The 17,665-nt window shown below is 40.2% G+C and overlaps 1 protein-coding gene across 15 annotated transcripts in view; it reads left to right on the forward strand.

Annotated features, from left to right (window-relative positions):
• LOC133404972 (neural cell adhesion molecule L1-like protein) overlaps positions 1–17,665 on the forward strand; it is a 54,883-nt gene that overhangs the window by 17,184 nt on the left and 20,034 nt on the right. For 7 of the 15 annotated variants that reach the window (XR_009768910.1, XM_061681569.1, XM_061681552.1 and 4 more), the window contains exons 11-24: positions 144–284; positions 1,396–1,507; positions 2,923–3,089; positions 3,924–4,089; positions 4,177–4,301; positions 5,486–5,590; positions 6,135–6,332; positions 6,551–6,621; positions 6,691–6,913; positions 8,012–8,047; positions 8,565–8,680; positions 11,281–11,485; positions 12,055–12,177; positions 14,130–14,312. Coding sequence is in view for 12 of the 15 variants with exons in the window: in XM_061681569.1 (XP_061537553.1) it covers positions 144–284; positions 1,396–1,507; positions 2,923–3,089; positions 3,924–4,089; positions 4,177–4,301; positions 5,486–5,590; positions 6,135–6,332; positions 6,551–6,621; positions 6,691–6,913; positions 8,012–8,047; positions 8,565–8,680; positions 11,281–11,485; positions 12,055–12,177; positions 14,130–14,312 (1,971 nt within the window). In the remaining 3 variants the exon portion in view is untranslated. Of the gene's footprint in view, positions 1–143; positions 285–1,395; positions 1,508–2,922; positions 3,090–3,923; positions 4,090–4,176; positions 4,302–5,485; positions 5,591–6,134; positions 6,333–6,550; positions 6,622–6,690; positions 6,914–8,011; positions 8,048–8,564; positions 8,681–11,280; positions 11,486–12,054; positions 12,178–14,129; positions 14,313–17,138; positions 17,178–17,665 lie in introns of all 15 variants that reach the window. The other 8 variants (XR_009768908.1, XR_009768911.1, XM_061681561.1 and 5 more) reach the window with 3 other exon arrangements.

Raw genomic sequence — 17,665 nt, forward strand, 5'->3', positions numbered from 1 at the left:
GTGTCCAAATGCATTTATCTGTGTTGCATGTTTAAAATTGGGAGTTTTGGTGCACATTTGTAAGTAGAAAGAGTGGATATTGTTGAGACATGAGTTCATCAGAATGATTTTTCACACGATTTAATTTTTTTCCTCTTTTTCAGATGACCCCCTGAACAACAAACGAGTGCTTGATGACACACTGGTGCTCCACAATGTCATGGCAGATGACAGTGGCGTCTACCAGTGTGAAGCAGTCAACAGACACGGTCTTGTTCTAAGCAACATTAACATCATGGTCATGAGTGAGTAGACTGCGTAGCAATAAAAAACTGTTGATCATCATCATAATCATATTTCTACACTAGTTATGTTAAAGAAATGTGGAATTTGATTCCTGTAGTTGGTGTCTCTCCTATACGAAAGGAAAAATCCACTATATACATAAACACAAGGAGTGGAGACAAAATATATGTCGAACATGTAGGATATTTACAGACATTTACAATGTGTACTCTCTACTCAATGTGTAATCTTGTGTACATTTTGACAAATGTACACAAGATCTAAAAAAATCTAAAATAAAACTATAATGTAATAATGCATTGATATGTTCTGAAACTGTCAGAGATGCATCAATATAACAATGCTTATTAGTGCCATTGTGTTTTGCTGTGCATTGCGCCATACTGAGAGCTGTTATCATTATAACTTGTATTTTAACTGGTTAAGAATGTGTCCCGCTACTGAAAAATAATAGAAACAGCTCAACATGTTAAAGTGAAAGCTCAATACTTAGCATTATCATATCTGTGAAGGCATATTTATTTATTTATTTTTGCTACACGTTTGCGCCAAGGACTCGTTAACTTTGAATTTGAAATTGGCTCGACAAAAATCGTATTGTTTTGTATTCCACATGTGCCCTTCACTTTGCTTTAATTGCTTTAGTACTTTCCCTTCAAGTTTTTTTTTTTTTTTTTTTAAGATTCAGTTCTGTGGTATAATTTAACTGGATGTTTTCACCTCAACTGTTGTGTATCACTTTTTACATACATGGTAAAGATGTAATTTACTCTTTGTGTAATTGTATATTAGTGCAGCTTACAAACAACAATTAACTATATGAGCTATAAACTATGAACACATTCACATTGTATGTTTTTCATTTATGTGTGTCACTCTCTATTGAAATTGATGGTTACTTACTGTGTTTGGAGGTGACAGAGTGCCAGTAGAACATAATTGCTTCAATTCCAACAAAAAAGCAAAGACAAAACAAAGCTACCAAAAGCTGACTGAAGGACATCAAATTACCACAGAAAGACGAATTAAACAAAATTCATTAGTGGTTTCGTGTGCAGTATTTAATTGAGCATGAATACACCATCCAGTATTTTTTCCATTCACTTATAGATATGGCTCCTCTGATCCTTACTGAGGACTACCAGGAGTATGCAGTGATACGTGGCGAGAACGTGACCATGAACTGTAGTGTTTTCGGCTCGCCACCTCCCACTATCTCTTGGTAAGAAAAGCAGGACTGTTGGTGAGAAATTTCACAGAACTGACATATCATGTGGCGTTTTCTTTTTTGGGGGGCTGGGGGGGGGGTCTTTGTCATGAATACATGAGGAGTGTGACTGAGTCACCTATTCAATCCACACTGGTTCAGGTGTTCACACCACACAGGCTTCTGTCTGTATCATGAGATTCTCCTCTTGCCTTCCTTGAAATTGTGGCTAATAAGATTCTATTAAAGAGCATTAAAGCTCGGCTTCATTTCCTTTAAAAGCGATCTTACAGGTAGTTCCTCCTGACACACTCATTAGTTTGTGCCTGGTGAAAATCCCCTTAAAAACTTTACTGACACGGAATGGACATGTGCAAGAACAACAACAAAAAAGGACTTCTCACTACACCAGCAAAGGGACACCATATAGATCTTTGCGCAATATTTAGTAATTTAATGGTAAAAAAAAAAAAATGCGGCAACATCACCATTCAAAAGCCGTTTTATTGCCATGTCACCAACTTAAGTGCACTGAATGGACATAGCACTGTGGTTGTTACCGAGTAGAACTGCAGCAGGAGTTGTTTGGGCAACACGGCTGGGACAGATTTTGAACATAAATACTAGCAATAACAACTTTAGATAGCCCCAAACTTGGGAGCAAGCATTGTTTCCATCAATCCTTTTGTGATACCCCTTATCTTCTTTAGGCAGGGTGTCTATCCCAGCGGACTTTTGGCAGAGTTTGTAGAGACAAAACAGCCACTCCACTGATATCACAGCTATGGACAATTTTGCGTCTTCAATGCAGCTTACATGCATGGTTTTGGAATGTGGTGGCAAACCAGAGTACCCAGAGAAAATCCACACGAGCATGGGGAGAACATGCAAACTCCGCATAGGAGGATCTTAACCGAGATTCGAACCCACAACCTTCTCAACTATGAGGCAGACATATTACTCACTACATAACATGCATCTGCATTAACTAACCCTTGGAGGCAAATCTACTTTTGTATGTGTTTTGGTTAACCACAGGGACACTTGGCTGTTACGCACAAGGTCGAAATTGAAGGAATGCAGTTCGTCGAAAACACTACACAGCATTGTGTTGTCTATACTGTATGTGCTCTGCGACTGACAGGCGGCCACCCCAGGGTGCTGTCAGCTTCTTGCCTGAATTCAGCTGAGAGGCTAAGGATAAGGGGTATACAAAATGGATGGATGGCTAGAGTTAGTCCCCCCTTGCAATTACAACAGCTTTCACTCTTCACTTGTGTTTCTGTGATTTTTTTGTTCATTGATCCTGAAGGAAATTTGTGATATTGTGAACACTGTAAAATATTGCTTTTAATTCAGTTCTGCATAATGGACTCGGCTGTCAGATATGCAGCACCTACTGTTGTGAAAGCATTCTCGCTCTCTCTCAGGGCCAAAGATGAGACTCCAGAAACCATTGAGGGAGAAAGATTTGTTACCCTTCAAAACGGGTCATTACAAATCTCCAGTGTGAAGAAAAAAGACAGCAGCGAATATCTCTGTGTTGCCGATAACAGCGAGGGCAAGTCGTCTATCACGGCTGTGCTGGCAGTGAAAGGTATCACAATAAAATAAGTACATTGCTTAATCATTAGTCGACAAGATTGTTCTTAAAGGGCCAAGCACAAATGAACACAAATGGTGACAAATTAACCTATTACAAAGAATTGTAATGGTTGAGGTAAATTAATAAATTAGCTTTGAGGATGGCAGGTATTTTAGATAGCATACTGGATAATGACTTTCTTTGAGACTGGAAGTCCTAATAATTGAATGGCATTAAGTACATAAAGTGGTACATTTCTTTGTGATTATATGTATAGTCGCTATAGGTTTCTTGTCAATGGTTTTCACATATCAAGGATGATATTCATTTTGTATTTTGTCATTTATTGTCTTTTTTTAATCTAAAAAACAGACGCATATACACACATATTTTAGTCACTGATGATGTGGTGCAGGGGTGTCTAAACTTTTTCTTCCAAGGGCCTCATACGGAAAGTTCAAAGAGTGCAAGGTCCACATTGACATTCTTCTCTTTTATTTTATTTAACACGCTAAAACTGATCCATCAATGTATGTAAAGGTATGCAAAACAATTATATATATTTTATATACTGTATACAGTTATATATATCAATGAATTTATATTTTTAAAAAAAAACAGCTCAGCGATAAAGCCAAAAGTCAAAGATTTTTCAGGATTTTTGGTTTGTTCACCAGTCCATGGTGTAGTCTGCCTTTCGCCCGATGTCAGCTGGGATAGGCTTCCAGTTTACCTGCAAATGGATGGATGGATGATTAATGGATGGTTATATATTTTCTTAAATAAAATGTGTATTTGCATGGTCTTATCCAGTTTCCTCACTGACTTGAGTTCATTTGTTGAAAGACCCCACACATATTGTAAATGGACCTCAGGACATGCAGGTCATCAGTGGGACCACAGCTCAGTTGACGTGTCAGGCTGAGTATGATAAAAGTCTAGAGGACTCCTTTGAGGTGGTTTGGATAAAGGACGGGGAGCAAATGACACTTTCCACAGAGGAACAGTCCAGGTTTGTGGATGCAATACCATTTCTCCATTGTTTCCGGTATTGTGTACAATTACAAACCATGACCAAATCAAAGGCTTTTATGTTCAGGTACTTCGTGGGTGATGGCATGTTGCAGATCATGAACGTGAACCTGAGGGATGAGGGAGTTTATGCGTGCATGGCCAGAACGCGTCTGGATGAGGATAATGTTACCGCCCTTCTCACAGTGCTTGGTAAGGCTGTTCACAATACTCTATACCTGTATACAGTATACACAGTATGTAGTGATTGGCCATGTGTGGAAAGGATGTAATGGACTGTGAATTCCAAACATATTCCAATGCCTTGTGATTATGTATCAACAGAATAAATACCACCATATGGTGCTAGTCAATTATTTTGTATTTCATACAGAACAGTTTAAATTTTATATATATATATATATATATATATATATAATTTCAAATTAAAAAAAAAAAATATATATATATATATATATATAAAATTTAAACTGTATACTGTAAACTGTAAACTATATATAAAATTTAAACTATATATATATATATATATATATATATATATATATATATATATATATATAAAATGTAAAATAAAATATATATATGTGCGGCACGGTGGACCACTGGTTAGAGTGTCAGCCTCACAGTTCTGAGAACCGGGTTCAATCCCCGCCCCCGCCTGTGTGGAGTTTGCATGTTCTCCCCGTGCCTGCGTGGGTTTTCTCCGGGCACTCATCCCAAAAACATGCATTAATTGGAGACTCTAAATTGCCCGTAGGCATGACTGTGAGTGCGAATGGTTGTTTGTTTCTATGTGCCCTGCGATTGGCTGGCAACCAGTTCAGGGTATACCCCGCCTCCTGCCCCATGACAGCTGGGATAGGCTCCAGCACGCCCGCACACCCTAGTGAGGAGAAGCGGCTCAGAAAATGGATGGATGGATATATATATGTATATACACACACCCTTAATCCTTATAGTGCTGTTTTTGAAGTAATTTACCTCGTGTTAGCATGTGTATTAAGAAAAACAAAAAAACTATCTAATTAACTCAGTCCCTCGAGTACGAAGGGCGAGAAGGAACAAAAGGCATTAAATAAAGCACTCCATTGTAAAACTTGAATGATACACGATTTTACATCTCAGTAAGTTACTGTATGTCTTTCATCACCTTAACATGTTCAGGAAAGTGAGTGGTGTATAACAATATATTGAGTATATTGTAATACATGATATAGCACACAATTTTATTAGTAATTAGCCCACCAAAAATTGTCGGTGCCCGAGAATGTTTTGCACGATGTATTACCAATGTGTGACACATCAGGTTAAACATTCATTGTAACATTTTAAAAAGCTACTGTAACCTGACTATTAGATGTTGCTGTATGCTACAGATGTTCCTGATGCCCCGCAAAATGTAGAGATAAGTGAACTCAAGAATCAGAGAAATATTTGTCTGGCTTGGGTACCTGGCAGTGATCACAACAGCTCCATAATAGGTAAGCAAAAACTGACGTGAATTATGTGTTCCCTTTTTTTATTTCATGTTCACAAAAACTTTATGCCCATTTAAAAGGTTATTACATAGTTATTGTGCTGCTGTTGTTGTTGTCATTATTATTATTATATTGTAATATTACAGTTGCAAACTACTCATAGAATAAGGCAGAAATAAGTTCAAACTTCTGAATATTTTCTACACTGTGCTGTGCCTTCTGAACTAGTAGTTTGTGTTACTATAAATGTTTAACCTGTGCTTCTAAATGTGAAAAATATAATTGGTTATTTTGATAATAATTTAGGACAACAACAGAAACTATGAAATATGTTTTCCTTGCTGGCTATTGTATTTACAAAGGTCTTCATCTTATCATATTATTAAATTATATCAGCATTGTCTTCATGTCGAACCACACATTGACCCTTCACTAAAAAATAAATAACAATCAGAAACAGGATGTCCATTGTATCATTTCAGAAGTCAAAATGAGCATGTGTGTGATGATGAAATGTGCACCGCCCTGATCTCCTGCATGAATACAGAATTCATTGTGGAGTATGAGGAGAGCCAATGGGAGCCAGGCAAGTGGAAGGAGCTCCTCAAAGTCCCTGGTAACCAGGCAACAGCCGAGCTGGCACTCCACGGACATCTTAACTACCAGTTCAGAGTGTACGCTGTGAATGCTGTTGGACCTGGGCCCCCTAGTGAGCCCACTGTGCTCTACAAAACCCCCCTAGCTGGTGAGACTCACTCACTCACGCACTTGGTTCCTACTCTAGGGATTTTTTCACAACTTTAAATGAATAGGGCACACCAGAATAACACACTGTAATTCTGCAGCAGGATACTTGGTTATGTTTTTCAACCTCTTAAAAGCATTTTGTCGCAGCTTGAAATTGACCATCTGTGCATCATTCAGTGTCCAAAAGTGATAATTTTTTACAAATACCCTTGAAAGCGCCTGATAGGAACCCAGAAAACATTAAAATCCAAGGCCATCTACCAAATCAAATGGACATTAGCTGGGAGGTAAGACTTTGCTAAACTACAACATTTCTATGTATTAGGATCCAGTCCAATGAAATGTTCCCATTGTAGCCACTGTTGCCTGTTGAACACAACGGCCCAGACCTGGAGTACAAGGTGAGCTACAGGAAACTCGCTGTGGATGACACCTGGACAGAACATCTGGTCAAAAGACACTCCTTCATTGTGAGGAACACATCAACATTCATCCCGTACGAGATCAAAATTCAGAGCAGGAATAGCCACGGATGGGGACCAGAGCCTAGAATTTCTACAGGTTATTCTGGAGAAGATGGTGAGTGAACTTTGATGTCGTAACTATAGATATACTGTATCCTTACATTTATTTCTTGTGGATGTGCTGGAAGACAAGCTTTCACACGCGCAATAGTGCGTTCTACAAAATTTCCGTTGGAGATAAAAATCTGCATAATTTTGGGGGTTTTAATGGATACACTACATCACTGCAATCAGCAGAGTAGCTGTTGATTTAATTCAATTGAAGAACAACACACACATACTGATTTTTAACATCTTAAACACTGAAATTCACTCACGTCTAAAGGGAATCCTGCGGGACCCACGGGATCCCGTGGGAAACCCGAACATTTATGGCTGTGACTGCAGAGCAACCAACCTACAGAAATTCACTTCCAGAACAATGTCTGAATTTCCATAGTTTTTAAATTTTGTCAAAAACATTACCGCGGGACTGTTATTGCAGTATAATATTTAATAGAATAAGAAGAATTCGCGACTCCACAACTCGCATCGTGTTAGCCGCGTTAGTAGCGACCCAACCTTAGGACAGTTTGATAGGACGGCCGCGGTTTTTGCTTGCGTCATCTCATCGTCTTCTTTCGGCCGTGTTCTTTCTGTGACAAAAGGCGCAGTTTGGGCCATTTCAGCCAAAAATTCGGTGCATCACAATCATCCATCCATTTCGCATACTGCTTATCCAGACTAAGGCCGTGGGATTTTCACCCTGGACTGGTCACTTGCCAATGACAGGGCACATATAGAAAAGCAACCTTTCACACGAACATTAACACCAAGAACAATTTTGACAATTTTGTCTTCTATTAACCTAAGAAGCATGATTTTGGAATGTGGGAGGACACACACACACACACACAGGTCAATTTGCTGTCTACTCGCCCACCATGCCACCACCACAATATTTTGTCAGATGGCCTTCCCCAGAATTAACGAGCATTTTCGTCCAATCAGTTTCATCCTCAGCAGTCACACACAAAGTGGGAAGGTCAAGAAGGGAAGTTAAATTTTCGAGCTGTGTTAAATATCTCTTCTCTCTTAACTTGAGGCTGAACTTGCCCACATTGTTTATGATTTTCTTAATTCTTCCTTTTATCGTACCCCACCCTCTCTTCAGTCATCTTTCGCCACTGTCTACGGGAAAATGTGTCAGGTTAAGTTCCTTTTTTGTTTTGTTTTGTTTTTTTTCCCTGTTTGCCTGTGCCGCTGTGCAGTAGTGACTTTTCCCACCCTCAAATGCAGCAGGTGCCAAATAACCTTTTGTAGAGCTGTGAGATCTGAAATGTACCACTTCTGTCTCAGAGTCTGGGCGACCTTTATTAGATCACGACACGCTCCGCAGCATAGGCTGACTGAGGCGCGATGCTGCTGCTTCTAGTGTCTGCTTTGCTTCCATCCTATCCAGCTACCATGTAGAGCAGAAATTATGTTGAACTCTTTTGGCTCATGTTTGGTGTCCCCCTTCTACTTAAAAGATGATTTAGGGCATTCTGTTTTCAAGTATACAGTATTTGCCTGCCCATTTAGTACCACCATTAGCAGCTCAACCAAAATACTCGCAGCAACATTTCTGTGCAGTAATGGTCCTGCAATCCAGAAGCTTGACTGTAGTGTTAAGAGACTTTGGAGGCTTTGTAGAGTTGAGTGACCTCCCTCCATGTGTGCTTTAGTTCCAACTGCAGCGCCACGGGATGTTGCAGTGGAGGTGATTAACACAACTGTTCTGAGAGTGAGCTGGACACCGGTTCCGCCTGCCACACTGAGAGGTCAGCTAAGGGGGTACCATGTAAGTTTTTACCAAGCACCTCCCTGAAATGATTTGTGGGCAAATACTCAAATGACTTATTTGTTTTCTATTAATATATCATGTAACAGTTATCTATTCATTTCTATCATGCATAATTTGCCTGCTGATTTGGTAGGACAACACAGTAACAGATTTGCGATTTAGACTACCAGCTGTATAAATACTGTGTTGTGGAAAAATAGTACCAATACAGATAATACCTGAAATGAATATTTCAGAGACAAAAGAACAGTATATCTATTAATCTAAAAGTGATCAGATAATGGAGTGGTGATTTCAAATTAAGATCTTTAAGATCTTTGCCACATTCAAAAGAATTAAGACTAAAATGCAGAAGAGAACGCAGAACACAGATTTGCCTTTATTACACTTCTGTGCACACATCCTTTTTATCAGCCTTTTCCTGTGTCGCTGTCCTATAATAATAATAATAATAATAATAATTACAACCAGTTCAGGGTCCTGCCCGATGATAGCTGGGATAGGCTCCAGCACGCCCGCGACCCTAGTGAGGAGAAGCGGCTCAGAAAATGGATGGATGGATGGCTGGATAATAATAATTAATATTTTCTAAGGTGACTTTCAAGCCACTCAAGTTCACAGTGCAGGACAATGAAAACACAGTTAAAATCAGAATCAGAATCAGAATCATCTTTATTTGCCAAGTATGTCCAAAACACACAAGGAATTTAGTCTCCGGTAGTTGGAGCCGCTCTAGTACAACAGACAGTCAATTTACAGAACACTTTGGAGACATAAAGACATTGACAAAAAACAATTGTGCAAAAAGATGCAGAGTCCTCTAGCACTTAGAGCAGTTCGAATGACTAATATTGCAATAGTCCGGTACAATGACCATTGTGCAAAGGGCGCTGAGACTTCAAGGAGTGTATGCGGTTTAAAGTGACGAGTAGTGCGATCATCTGGGACAATGTTGGTTGTGCAAATGTTGCAGATACTCCTTAATCAGTGTGCAAATGGAGCAGATGCTAATCTGGCATGAGTGGCCAGTATATGCAAATAGTGCACAATGAAATGTACAGTAAACAAATATATAAAGTTAAGAATTGAACAGTTTGCAACAGACTGCCAACTATCAGGACAAACAGTACCAGCAGAAAAACTTTGCAAACAAAAATCAAAGTTCACAGGTCTCTCTAAAAAGGAGGGTTTTCAGGTGAGTTTTAAAACTGGTTATGAAGTCCATGTTCCTGATGTCTGGAGGGAGGGGGTTCCAACCAAGGAGCTCAGCGGCTGAAGGCTCTGGACTCCATGGTTGACAGACGGGCTGGAGGGACGGTGAGCCTGATGGAAGAGGCGGACCTGAGAGTCCAAGTGGGATTGTTGCTGTGGAGGAGGTCAGACAGATAGGAGGGAGCGAGGTGATAAAGTCGAACTGGTGAATTAGCGGTCTTCGGAGGTAGTCTCCGAGTTATAAAAGAGGCTCAATGTGTGCTATGTGTCTGGGGACGTGGTGTGAATTGTAATTTCTGAGATTTCCTTCCCACCGCAATTGTTGCTGTTCAACAAGTATCAAATATGCCTCACCAGACGCTTGCACAGAGGTCATCACATCCAACCATCTGTTTGTGGGAAGCCGCATCGGTTTTTTGACGATGCACGCAGACAGCGGCCCGCCCCGTTGAGCTCTGCCTGAAAGGCTCAAGTGAATAAAAATCTGTTATGCTGTTACGCTGTTCTGAGGAAAGTGAAGGGGCCGTCTGACACCTCACCAGATGGCAGCCTGTCTGGGCAATAAATAACAACAACACGAATATGTGTCATTGTTCGTTTTTTTTTGTCACACCTCACCAAATGCTGCATGCAGACATTCATTTATTTTCCGTACCGCTTAACCTCACTCGGGTCGCAGGCGTGCTGGAACCTATCCCAGCAATCTTCGGGCGAGAGGGGGGGTAGACCCTGAACTGGTTGCCAGCCAATCTCAGGGCACAAATAAACAAACAACCATTCACACTCACATTCACACCTGCGGACAATTTAGAGTCTTCAATCAACCTACCACGCATGTTTTTGTGATGTGGGAGGAAACCGGAGTACATGGAGAAAACCAATGCGGGCACCGGGACAAAATGCAAACTCCACACAGGCGAGGCCTGATTTGATCCGGGGTCCTCAGAACTGTGAGGCTGATGTGCCCACCGTGCCTGCATGCAGACTAATTAACAAAGAAGAAACATTATACAAATGTATATTCTTGTTGCACTCCTCAAAAAGAAGCAGACCACACATGTGCAGGCATATGCAAGGAGAGGCATCAGAGTGATGGGGCGCGCAAGCATAGGCTAGCAAGCTAAGTTTCCGATGGGTTTTGGTGCCTTGCTCAAGGGCACCTTGAGAATAGTCAGGATGCAAACTATTATTTTTATTGTGTCTGAAGCGGGTATTGAAAGGTGACCTTCAGGTTCTAAAGATGAGCTCTTGCCACCGCATGACACCGCAATATAATAATACAATAACAAGGAAATTGGAAGCAAAGTAGCTCTGTATTTGAAGTCCAACTGGATGGACATTTTTCCCCTTAAAGGCAGCATTTCACCATTGCCTGCTTCTTACAGGTTCACTTGCTGAAGAAGCGAAGTTTCCTGAATCCTGACAGGATCTTGGATGAACGCCACATGCTGTCATTCCCCGGGAAGAGGACTCACGCCATTGTGCCCAGCCTTCAAGCTTTCTCAGAGTATACGCTCACTGTCAATGTCTTCAACAAGAAGGGAAATGGGCCTAGCAGTGATCCAGTCACCTTCAACACTCCAGAAGGAGGTGAGGTGTTGATATCACCTAACTATATATAGATACAGCTCCTAACACCCAAGTGCTCCTCATGTACTCACAGCCTTTACACGTGTGCAAAAATATTTGTAATACATGCAATGAATGTATTTGCACAATGTAAAATGGCAAGAAGAGATGCTCGTGCAAAATAAGAGGAGCAGAGTGTGAGTTGAATTTCCCCCAAAGGATTGGTATAATAAATTATAATTACATTAAAAAAAAAAAAAAAAATATAATATATATATATATATATATATATATATATATATATATATATATATATATATATATATATATATATATATATATATATATATATATACATATATATACATATACACATATATATATATGTATATATATACACAGGAAAAAAAACACTACATTAGCTATAGAATGATGCTTACCCTTAAGTAAAGACAGTGTGAGAGACACTCGTTAAATAAGAAAGTAGCATTGTTCAACAATGTTGATTTGGTTGCACTCACATGCAAAACATTTGTAATACATTGAGTGTAAAATAAAACAAACAAAAAGATAATGATAGTTTTCTACAGTTCCAGAAAAGGTACCCATTCTGACCACCTCCAATGCCCAGAAAGATTCCATCCGGCTTGTATGGGGTCCACCACTGGTGGCAAACGGCATTCTGACAGGCTACCTCCTACAGTACCACCTCAGTATGTGTAAACAGGCACACACACACACACACACACACACACACACACACACACACACGCGCGCGCACACACACGCACACACACACACACAATTACTTAAGGCTGGCCTATACGTACTGCACCAACCCAATGTGTGGCACATTGAGTTTACATGTTGTGTGTGGCATTGTGTACATTGTTTGATGTGCAGAAAGGTTGTTTAACAGATTGAGGATATATACACACATACAGTACATAAGGTTTGATTTACATGAAAGCATTTTTTAAATCAACCACCTCAGTTAGGTTATATCAGATGATGTCCTTGTCAAATCTTAATACTTTTTTTCAACAGCAATGCGATACATTAGACAAATTTGTTTTGCTGGTCACGTCACATGTTGGCATTGCCATTTGTTGCTTGTAGCAGACAGACCAATTTGGCTTGTTTATTTTGAATGGTCAAATGGAAAGCACTTTGAAGTATAGTAGACTGACAAAACATTGGGTTTTATCTCGTCATAAGGATTGTGAGACATGTTAATATGTATACATTGATTTCTCAAGTGAGTCAATGGTCTGGGTTTACTATAAAATACAGTAATTGGATTCAAAGAGTGCCGGCACGGTGGACAACTGGTTAGCACATCTGCCTCACAGTTCTGGGGACCATTTTCAAATCCCGGCCCCGCCTGTGTGGAGTTTGCATGTTCTCCCCGTGCCTGCGTGGGTTTTCTCCCGCATCCCAAAAAACATGCATGGCAGGTTGATTGTGGACTCTAAATTGCCCGTAGGTGTGAATGTGAGTGCGAATGGTTGTTTGCTTCTATGTGCCCTGCGAGTGGCTGGCGACCAGTTCAGGGTGTACCCCGCCTCCCGCCCGAAGATGGCTGGGATAGGCTCCAGCAGCCCGCGACCCTAGTGAGAATAAGTGGTTAATAAAATGGATGGATAGATGGAATCAAAGAAAGCCTGTCCTCTACTCAGTGTGAGTTAATATTAAACGCTAGATGGCAGTGTTTAGTTCTGAAGTAGGCCCTACCAACACCCAAAAGACTGATGACTTCCTAAGTCTTCTAGCGGCTCACATCCTCTGAGACTGCAGATTATTTTCCCAAAACAATCATTCATGTCTCGGCTGCTTTTGCCCTGATGCCCACACCCATTCACAAGCTTTTCCCAGATGCATGAGAAATGTTGGTGAGGGGCTCTGCTTTTTACACTGTCATTAGCTCAATTATGTAATGATATGATAACACCAGATCCCTTTGTATCTCTGCCACATTAAAAAAAAACAGCTGTGTATTGAATGTGCGGATAAAGTGCTGCAAAGTCATCCACTCTGTGTGTCTAAATTAGTTGATGACTAACCTGATGGCGTTCATCAGCACTTGAAAGCTTCTAAAAATGGTGGCGAACTGCTTTGGCTCAGCATCAGTCGTCACGTGCATTTCAATACTGGCGTCGAGGTTGCTTTCCACACTCGGCACACACGCGCTGCACTTTGATCTATAATGCATGTTGGATGATATGTTCGACTGCTCATGATTGCCCCTATATTCCCACTTCCTTGCACCACCTACACTTTATGCAAATGCTTTCTTCTTTCTTCTCCCATTCCTAGCTTTCTTCAGGTTTTGCTACTTTGTTTATCCACTTTTTGTGATGCCATCTCTCTCGCTGTTTTGCTTCCTACCCTCTTCATAAAATGCCACTTGTTAAAACTCTACCCTCTCTTCTTTTGAGTTCTATATTCCGCCCTCATCTCCCTCTTGACATTTTAATGCATTCCTGCTCAGCTCACTTCATGACATGTATGTGCGACATTTGTTTTCCGCATGAGTGGGTGTGACACCTATTCATCCCCCACCCACCTCCAACAGCCGCTGACCCCTATTTAAGTGTCCAGACATCGCCAGGACACAGCTAAGAAAGCTAGAGTCACGAGAACTGATGTAACATCTCTCCTGCAGTTAATGAGACCACAAAGGAGGTGCTTGATTCCCGGGAAATGAACATCACAGGGCCCGACACCACCCACTGGCAGCTGGAGGGCTTAGAAGAGGGCAGCCTCTACCTCTTTCACCTCAGTGCCTGCACTCGAGCAGGGTGTGGACCTCCACTGGCACGAGAGAGCAGCACTGTCACTCCAGCCCGTGAGTACATGTAAAAGACTAATCTATCATGGCAGATTGGATGATGGGCTATATACACCTACACGCTCCATCAGTATCCAATACAAAAGTTGTATCAACAATTTTGCCTTTACAAAAATAACCATAGTTCTCTGAGAACATTTGAGCTTGTTTGATCCTTGTTTGAAATGAAGCAGGGTCAGACCTGCTTAGTACTTGGGCGGGAGACCGCCTGGAAGGGCAAGCCGGACCAAATCAGTGCCGGTTCCAAGCCCAGCGAAATAGGGAGGGATGGAGTCGGGAGTGGCATTCCACCATTAAACCTGTTCCAAAACTTCATTCAGAATGGGCCTCCAAATAGGGAAAAAGCTGGGAAGAAGATTTGCGCTCTGAGGCAGTACAGTGGTACTTAGAAATTTGACCACAATCCATTCTGTGACAATGGTTGAAACTCAATTTAGTCGACTTGGGGGAAAAAAACCAGACAGACATTGTTTTCAATAACATCATGCATTCGTCTGTCCATCCATCCAGCCATCCATCCTGGACTGGTTGCCAGTCAATCACAGGGCACATACTGTATATTGACCAACAAGGATATTCTACGAGTCTTCAATTACCATAAGTACCAAGTTTTTAGGATATGGGAGAAAGTAGTACCTGGAGTAAACACACACAAGTATAGAGAGAATATGCAAACGCCTCACAGAGATGTTCCAATAGAGATGCTGCATAAATAACATTGTCATGAATACATTTCATATTGAAGTTCGCCAGACATTAATATATCAGAAACAAACACTCTCTTAAACACTTTTAACTTTCATGACGAATGAGGAGCAGAAACAAACAAACATCACACATCTCATTTGTTTTAGATGAAAAACAGTACATCTGAAACACAGAGGTATTATAGAGAATTAGCACAATTAAAGGAATGAATTAAAGGAAATAGCTATAATAACATACAATAATAACAGACAAATCTATCACTTTCCATGCAATACATTTCTATTCTCTTCTTTCTATCGAAGGCAGTTACAGTTAAGCATCTGTAATGTGCATTCTAGGTTGATTTAATTGAAAATAATGACAATTCTTTCCCTTGCTATTGGGAAACTCCTCCAATTGTGCAATTGACTGGCAAGAAGTCCTGGATGTACTCCACCTCCTGCCCAAAATCGGCTGGCATACGCTCCAGCTCACCCGCAACCCTAATGAGGACAAAAAAATGGATGCCTGGAACTCCTCCAAAGAGGCACATGTAATGAATGCATTATTGCAACTTGAGTGTTCATCAAGATGTTGCATACAAAGTACTGAAGATCAGACAGTGAGAAGAGGGTTGCTAATAAGGAAGAGAACAACACTTCTAACGTAACACATCTGTACGATTGTTAAATGTGAGAAATGATAAACTATTTCATATACTGATACTCCCTCCCTTAACAGCATTGTTGATACATGTTTCGCACTTATTGGTATTCTGTGGAACACGATCACATTATGTTGTATTTTTTAACATCTAACGTGTAGTTCCACTTCAGGTATTTCAGGTAGCAAAAGAAAACAAGCTGCCCAACTTTTCTCCACTCTTGTGCTAATTGAATAATAATAGCTGCATTAGTGGTGGTAATTTGTGGTGCAAATTGTGTCTAATTACAGAATCATTTAAACTCCCAATCATTTGTTTACTCTCCTCTGAAAATCAGCTTTAAGCGGGGGAAGTATAATAAAAAAAACCAGCACAATAATGCTTTTGATATTTATTGTAATATGGTTTTACAAAAGTGTTTTGTATCGTTGTTTTCATCAGTCTGAGCACTAATTAATTATGTGTAGCTGAACAGTAAAGAGCAGCTTTTTTTGTTTTGTTTTGAGCTAAAAACTTTCCTGCCAAGTTCTTGTTCCTCTCAACACTTCTTGCATATTTTAACTAGGACTGTTAAATGTAACCAACATTTACTCAAAGACATACGTATAGTTGTCTGTGATTAATTGTAGCTAATCACAAATTTGTCAAATGGAAAATGTTATTTTTTTAGCAACATCAAAATTGATATTGTATTTTCTATGTGGAGTATTTTTTATTTTTTGTTTTTTTACTCAAGGTGAACAAACAATAAAATAGAATCAACTAATTTTCAGCATAAAACACAGCTACCAAAAAAAGTGAAAACAACTACCTTATAGAAGTAAATAATCACTTTTTGTTTATTCGTATAGCCATTAAAGATTTATAATGGTGTAGCTAGAAAGCAAGTAGTTTGTGGCACTTAATGACAACACACTCAGACACAAAAACAAATGCACGCTAGCTAATTGTTTTATAGTACCATGAGTCAATTGCACATGCTCCACTGGTCCACTCTTCTTTCAAATCAAACCTCCGATGAATCCAGTGAACCCCAATCCTGTTGTTCCTGAGCATACCCACCCACTGCCAGAGTTGAATGAATGTCTAAATCAACATATTGCTTGACACGTCTGACAGAACTCAAAGAAGACTGTTGTTGTACCATGTAATTGAACCCAGCCTGCTTCAACCAGAACATGTTATCCAAATCAATTCTATCCAGGCTGCACTGTAATTTCAGCGCAGTTAGTCCACAAGCAACACAGAAACCATTCGGAGTTTTAGAAAACAAGCCCTCGAAGCATCAGTTGGAAAATGTGCCCGTGAAGGGAGACATTTGTCCTCTATTTAATGAAAGTTACTCATACCTTTGTGGCGTTTAGGTTTCCTTTGAGGGGCTCAGCATTTTCTCCTGGCTGTATAAGATTCATTGTTTGTAAATGCAGCTTGGTGTAGTGATCAAAATGGTTCTGTTTGCTGTAATCCTCCAGGCATGTTTCTCACTATATCATTTATGGCTGCCAACAAAGGTAAAGGAAAGGTGGGGTAAAGGTTAGTAGATTGGCGATTCCGAAAAAAGGGCCCTCCATCTGTTCATTGTGGTTGCTGTCATGTCTCACAAATCTCAGACTTTGTTAAATGTATTATTTAGATTTTTCCATGATCCTTGTTTGCCTTTGTTTTTTGAAAATACTTCTTTTAGACTCCTGTACTCCCACCTTTCCTCCCCTGCTTCTCTGCACTTGGGTCCACCACCTTTTGCCACCAACTCCACCACACCAACCTGCAACCGTGACACTCCCACATTAAGACCAGTTTAGAATGTTTTCAAGATCCCAAATTCTGTTGTCACGTAAACCAATGGCCAAAAAAAAAACAATTTTTGTTCACCTGTTTTCAATTAAAAATGGTGAGGAGCAAATGACAGTGAAATTTGGACATGTGAACACAAGTGGACACAAGAACTGAAGACTATTGTAAATCATTAGCCTAATAGCATATTTGCCAAAGTAAATTT

Source organism: Phycodurus eques, chromosome 1, assembly GCF_024500275.1.
Source record: "Phycodurus eques isolate BA_2022a chromosome 1, UOR_Pequ_1.1, whole genome shotgun sequence".
Classification (NCBI taxonomy): Eukaryota; Metazoa; Chordata; class Actinopteri; order Syngnathiformes; family Syngnathidae; genus Phycodurus; species Phycodurus eques.